We start from the raw sequence: 6,537 nt of genomic DNA on the forward strand, positions 1-6,537 counted from the left end.
TGCATAAACATAAAGTACTGTAAACCAATGGAACTTTTCCTACTGATTAACTAAATGATATATAAATTTACTGATACAGTATCACATCATATTTATAATGCCTACAAATTGATGTCTTTGTTCCAGCGTGGATTCTTTGACCCATTGTAAGCTGTTGGAGTCTCTATCACAGAGTGACCAATCCTGATTCGGACATACGGATCCATCCTTGTTATTCCATAATTCTTTGCTAGTTTAGCCTGAAAACATTCATTATCTGTCAATCATAGTAATAAACTATTATTTTATGAAACAAATGGCAAAATGTGACAACCAAATATAATAGATATAAGTATATTCATCTTTAAAAAAATCATAGCATATTTTAGACATCAGAGTTCAAAATACATGTCTGAACATTTGTGAAATTGTTCTCAATTTATCTCTCATTTTAATGAATGTAAACAAAATTGACCAAATGTTAATTTTGATGTTTAACTCGTGTGTTTTTTAAGCCTATGGATGATACAGTAGAGTTACTTTATACCTGTACAACCGTTAGACTAAGACGTCCCTGTATGTTAGCTGGGATGGGGGCCATGAACCCTGCTTGCTGCTGAGCTTGGAGGATCTGAGCGATGCGTTCGTCCCCCATCACTTGTTGCTGTGTGTTGTTGTAGGACACTCGCAGGAAGTCAGTAGGGAGCTCTCCTATCATCACCTGAAAGCAATGAAAAAAGCTGAAGATAATGTCAAAACATTGATCTATATCAAAAATCTACATATATACATGTATGTATATTTTGAGTGTAAACATTGAGAACTGGACTTGGTTGCTAGTGGTCAGATAGCTCTGATTTGCAATTCAGGGGAGGTTGGGGGGGGGGGTTAATTCCAAGTCTGGTCCAGTGCTCATTTCTCCCTCAGATGTTACATACTATTACATTCATATACAGTAAATCATGCTTATAGCAAACATGCTTAGAATAAATATTGTTGCCTATAGTGAAGTGTTTTTCATACCCTATGAGTTTTAAACATAATGTGAAGGTAACATATAAAACTAATTATGTTTTTAATAATTGAAGCAAGCATTCCTGGTTCTTTATTAAAAGCACGTTTACTGTAAAGTATATGAATTCATGCAGCAGGCAAATAAGTCATGACGAGCCCCCGCATTTATAATAGTTATTGGAGCAAATATTGATATATAATTTAAGGTCTTCAATCCCTAATAGGAACAAATTCAGTGAAATTGAAAACATAACAGATATGTAGGCATTGAATACTCAGTTTATTTAGACATACTTCCCATTTATTACTGTAAGTATGTTTAGTGGGATGTGTCCTTATTCATGACCTTGAATTTTGGTAAGAGTTATCTCCCCTTTTTTAATTAATAAAAAAAAATCAATTAAAAAAATTTAGCTGGTAAAAAAATTGTTTTCAATTATCATTCTATTTTTAATATTTCAATGCATCTTTCCACCGCAGGATTTATTGATATTCAAATTATTTGAATTTTTATCTTGAAAAAACTAGTGTTGTCAAATCGGTTGAAAATCAGAATCGATTAATCGGTAGCATCGGTTGACTCTAACCAACTGATCATCGGCCTATAATCGAATTGGTAACCCTTTTGTATAAAATAAGCATTAAATCTTATTCAAAATGTGGAATTTGATTTTGAAATATTAAATGTAAGTAAATATGCATTGCACAGATCAAAAGTCTAAATACAGTATATAAGCAGATTGATTAACAATTTCAGTAATACAGATTTTTGCATCATTAGGAACTACTTGGCCTGGGAAAAATAAGCATTGACAGATCAGGTTTTGGCTCAACAGGAGTATACGGAAAAGTAGTTCGTGATGAAATTTATTTGTTATGAACATAGTTTTAAAAATATTTCAAGTGTTTACATTGTGAACTGTCGAGTGTTTTATGTAGAAAATTGACAGAAATTTATTTTAGTATAAATTAATGTATATGTAAAGTTGACGGTCGACAGGTTGACAGTTGACAGAAATTTGATTAAGAATATGCAGGGTTGACGGTTGACAGGTCGACAGTTGACAGAAATCTAATTCTATCATATTTAGTTATAGTATATGTAGGGTTGACGGTCGACAGTTGACAGAAATTTATTTTAGGATAGGCAAGGTTGACGGTCGACAGTTTGACAGTTGACAGAAATTTGTTGTAGTATATGTAGGATTGACGGTCGACAGTTGACAGAAAATTATTTCAGTATAACATTACATGCAGTGTTGACGGTTGACAGGTCGACAGTTGACAGAAATCAAATTTTAACACATTAATTTAAGTATACAAGATACAAGATTTTATTAATCCAATTTGGGCCCCCGGAGGAGCAAAAAGATTTACAAATAGAAGGAGGAGGATCCAAATGATAGAACAAGCATGATGATGATATTACAAATAAAGAGCAATTGTTAAAAAAAAAACAAAAGTATATAAGAGATATACTGAATATACATACATGTATCGTATTGTAAGTTACATACAAATATATATAATTTATACATATATATATATAGTTAAAGGCAAGAAACTGGGAAAGAGGTATATAATTTTTTTATGCTTATCACAATATCTTCAATTAAGGTAAATTACTAAGGAATCCAGCAAGTGATCTAAGGATGTCTGGGTCTTCATTAGTCATGAGCCAATAAAATATATAAAATATAAAATATAAAGTATATGTAGGGTTGACAGTCGACAGGTCGACAGTTGACAGAAATTTATTTTAGGATATGCAGGGTTGACGGTCGACAGGTCGACAGTTGACAGAAAATTATTTTAGTATAACTGTATATGCAAGGTTGATGGTTGACAGGTTGACAGTTGACAGAAATTTGTAGTAGTATATGTAGGATTGACGGTCGACAGTTGACAGAAAAATTATTTTTGTATAACATTACATGCAGTGTTGACGGTTGACAGGTCGACAGTTGACAGAAATCAAATTTTATCACATGAATTTAAGTATATGTAGGGTTGACAGTCGACAGTTGACAGAAATTTATTTTAGGATATGCAGGGTTGACGGTCGACAGTTGACAGAAAATTATTTTAGTATAACTGTATATGCAGGGTTGACGGTTGATAGGTCGACAGTTGACAGAAACCTCTCGTTCGGTACAAGGCTAACCCTAATCTCTCGAATGGGTACAAGACTAACCCTAATCTCTCGGGTGGGTACAAGACTAACCCTAATCTCTCGGGTGGGTACAAGGCTAACCTTAATCTCTCGGATGGGTACAAGGCTAACCCCAATCTCTCGGGTGGGCACAAGGCTAACCCTAACATCTCGGTTGGGTACAAGGCTCTAACCCTAATCTCAAGGTGGGTACAAGGCTAACCCTAATCTCTCGGGTGGGTACAAGGCTAACCCTAATCTGTCGGGTGGGTACAAGGCTTACCTGAATCTCTCGGGTGGAAACAAGGCTAACCCTAATTTATCTTTTAAATTCATAAATATAAAAGATTGTTATCAGATTTACTGCCAGGCGATGAAGAAAAAATCCGTTACTATTCATTACTGTAGAAGTTTGGTTTATATGGAATGTTGATATCGACCAGGATGACTAAGTGGTTAAAGCACCCAACTAGTAATGTAGAGGTAATGAGTTAGATTCTCGAGTTTAGTCATAAATGGTCGACAAATGTAAATGTATGTGGTGGTTCTTCTGTCGATGTGTCAACGGTCGACCTGTCAACTGTCGACCTGTAAATGGTTGACAAATAAATAAGCTAGGGCTTCCGTCAACTGTCGACCTGTCAACGGTCGACAAATAGATATGCTAAGATCTTCTGTCAACCTGTCAACTGTTGACCTCTAAATGGTCGACAAATACAGATATGCCATATCTTCTTTCAACTGTCGACCTGTCGACCTGTCAACGGTCGACAAAGAGATATGTTAAGTTCTGCTGTCAACCTGTCAACTGTCGACCTGTAAATGGTCGACAAATATAAATATGTCATATCTTCTGTCAACTGTCGACCTGTCAACGGTTGACAAAGAGATATGCTAAGTTCTTGGAACTGTCGACCTGTCAACTGTCGACCAGTGAATGGTAGACAAATAAATATAAAAGTTCTTTTGTTTACATGTTTTAACCGAATAACCGCTTCATTCTATGCTCATGGGAACTATTTGTCCGTATACTCCAGTTGATCCCAGGTTTTAATTTACACGATCATCTAAAACATATATGGAATTAATTTTTTAAACTGTTTTAAGAAAAATAATATCGCAAATCCTTGTGATTCCGTATGAATGACAGGTGAATTCCCCCAAATACTGAAAACTAATATATTCTAATTTATACAAGTAGTTTAGTTTCTTCAGTTTAGAAATACATATATCATTATCTTGTAATTTATTTTAAACCAGATTATTTTAACTATTATTAAGTATTTTAAAATGGTAAAAGACAACACTTGGAATTTGATAACAAGAACTTTTTCTTGAAATAAAAGTACTGAGAAAACTATGGAAAGATATGTGCTGAAATATACCGATTAATCGATTGTTAAAATCTCCAATCGATTGTCTAAAATCGATAGCCTTTCCAACCGATTATCGATTATAAATCGATCATCGTGACAACACTAGAAAAAACGCTTTTCCCCATAGACTTCAATGCAATCTTTGTTAATTAACTACTGCTTAATTAATGAAGTTTTTGAAAATTTCTCGTGGGCAATCCTTTTCCACTATAAAATGCTTTTAATATAATATCAGAGTATTGTGTACTTGACGAACAGTTAAGGGTAGAGAATTTGGTCTCATTATAGGGATTGAAATCCTTAAGTCATGATCATAGGGGCTATGCTGTCCCCTGTGGTCATGATGCATATTAGTCCGAAAAATCTGACGTTTTCCTGACTTTTTTATGATTTTGATATTTTACATGCCAGGAAAACGTCAGAACCGGCGCCATTACGTTAACTGGGGAATCTCCGCCTCCAAACGAAGGCGGATTCTCGAGTTGATGTTAGATACTTGCAAAATGAATTAAATTTCAAAGTCAAAAGTTATCAATAGTACAATACTTAAAGAACTTACCAATATAGTTTTTATGGTTCTTTTATGAAATAAATTCCGTTGATAAAGGTTTTATCAAACTGTCGAGATTTGTCTTCAAATCGTGCATTTTGAAATCTTGCATGTCCTGTTACGAAATGTGGAGTGATATTTTCTTTTCATCAATATTGGTGAGTACTAGAGGCATTGTGGTTTTGATAAATTCTGATTTCGGCATTTAGTTCGGTTCACAAGTATCGAAAATCAACTCCAGTTGAAGATGGCGAAATTTCCAGTTTTCGTAATGGTGCCAGTTCTGACGTTTTCCAGGCATGTAAAATATCAAAATCGTAAAAAAGCCAGGAAAACATCAGATTTTTCGGACTAGATGCATATAATAATGCTGTTCACTGGAGTCGGCAGTTTTATCAATAAACTAGAAATAAATTAAAATCAGTAAAAACCTAGCCATGAGCTTCGCTCAGAGAGAGACTCAGAGAGGTGAGCAAAGCTCATGGCTAGGTTTTTAGTGATTTTGACTTTATTTCTAGTTTATTGATAAAACTGCCGACTCCTGTGCGCTGTTTTAGAACCCATATCTTAAGTTTTGTTATGATGATTGAAACATCATTTTATTTTAATCGGAGATAATTGCTTCCGGTCCTTAAAAAAAGAATAATTAAACATTTAGAAACAGGAACATTTAGAGGAAACCCATTGAAATATACTGTTCGTAATATGTTAATGCGTAGTTGCAATATCGCTGGATTGTCTCCGCAATCACACTCTCCGATATTTGATATAAATAGATTCTTGTACATTCTGTGTATTTTGAGCTATTTTATACGCTTACTGTACCTGTGCTCTTCTGTTTTGTGCATTTTGTGCCGTTGCACTCTGTGTATTTGTTGTAGCCATCTTGATGTTTATGTCTCTACCTGAAGTCTGAGGTAAAATTCAGAGGATATCCGAAAAATTACCACTTCCGTTTTTAAAAGCGTCCTTGACTTTCTAGCGCATCTGTCGTGTACAGTGAGTCACTGTCATCAGCTGATTCTCAATCACGATTTTTTTTAAAAAAAAATGTGTTTTGTTATCAAATACTTTTAAGCAAAAGATACTTAATCAGGTTTATCTAACTAAACCACAATGAAGTATATATGCGAGCACCAGGTGGCATGGACTAGATTTATTTTCTGTGGGGAGGGTTGGAGGGAGAGGGATCGAGGGTCTAGCTGCAGTAATGTAGCCCTCTCCGATTTCTTTAATCTGATGATTTCTGGAAAAAAGGGAGAGGGCTACTTTATTGCAGCTAGGGAGGGTCAATGGAAAACAATCTCACAAATATGTTTATCGCAAAATTTTATTGAAAAGCTAAATAATTTTTTCATATATTTATTATAGAATCTTGAAAATATTTTATAGCCTAGCTGGAACCTAATACATGTATATGCCATCTGATTTCTGATATAATATATAGTTTCATTGGAAGTGTTATC

The 6,537-nt window shown here is 34.4% G+C and overlaps 1 protein-coding gene across 1 annotated transcript; it reads right to left on the reverse strand.

Moving 5' to 3' along the window:
• Positions 1–96: 96 nt before the first annotated feature.
• On the reverse strand, positions 97–6,045 carry LOC134269880 (toll-interacting protein B-like). The gene is made up of 3 exons (XM_062752067.1): positions 5,897–6,045; positions 527–700; positions 97–239 (listed from the first exon to the last, which is right to left on the reverse strand). Exons 1-3 carry the CDS (start codon positions 5,954–5,956, stop codon positions 102–104), a joined length of 372 nt encoding a protein of 123 aa, XP_062608051.1. The 5' UTR covers positions 5,957–6,045; the 3' UTR covers positions 97–101.
• Positions 6,046–6,537: the final 492 nt, after the last annotated feature.

Source organism: Saccostrea cucullata, unplaced genomic scaffold (genome assembly GCF_032062105.1).
Source record: "Saccostrea cucullata isolate Sc308-1 unplaced genomic scaffold, CSIRO_AGI_Scuc_v1 ctg18156, whole genome shotgun sequence".
Lineage (NCBI taxonomy): Eukaryota > Metazoa > Mollusca > Bivalvia > Ostreida > Ostreidae > Saccostrea > Saccostrea cuccullata.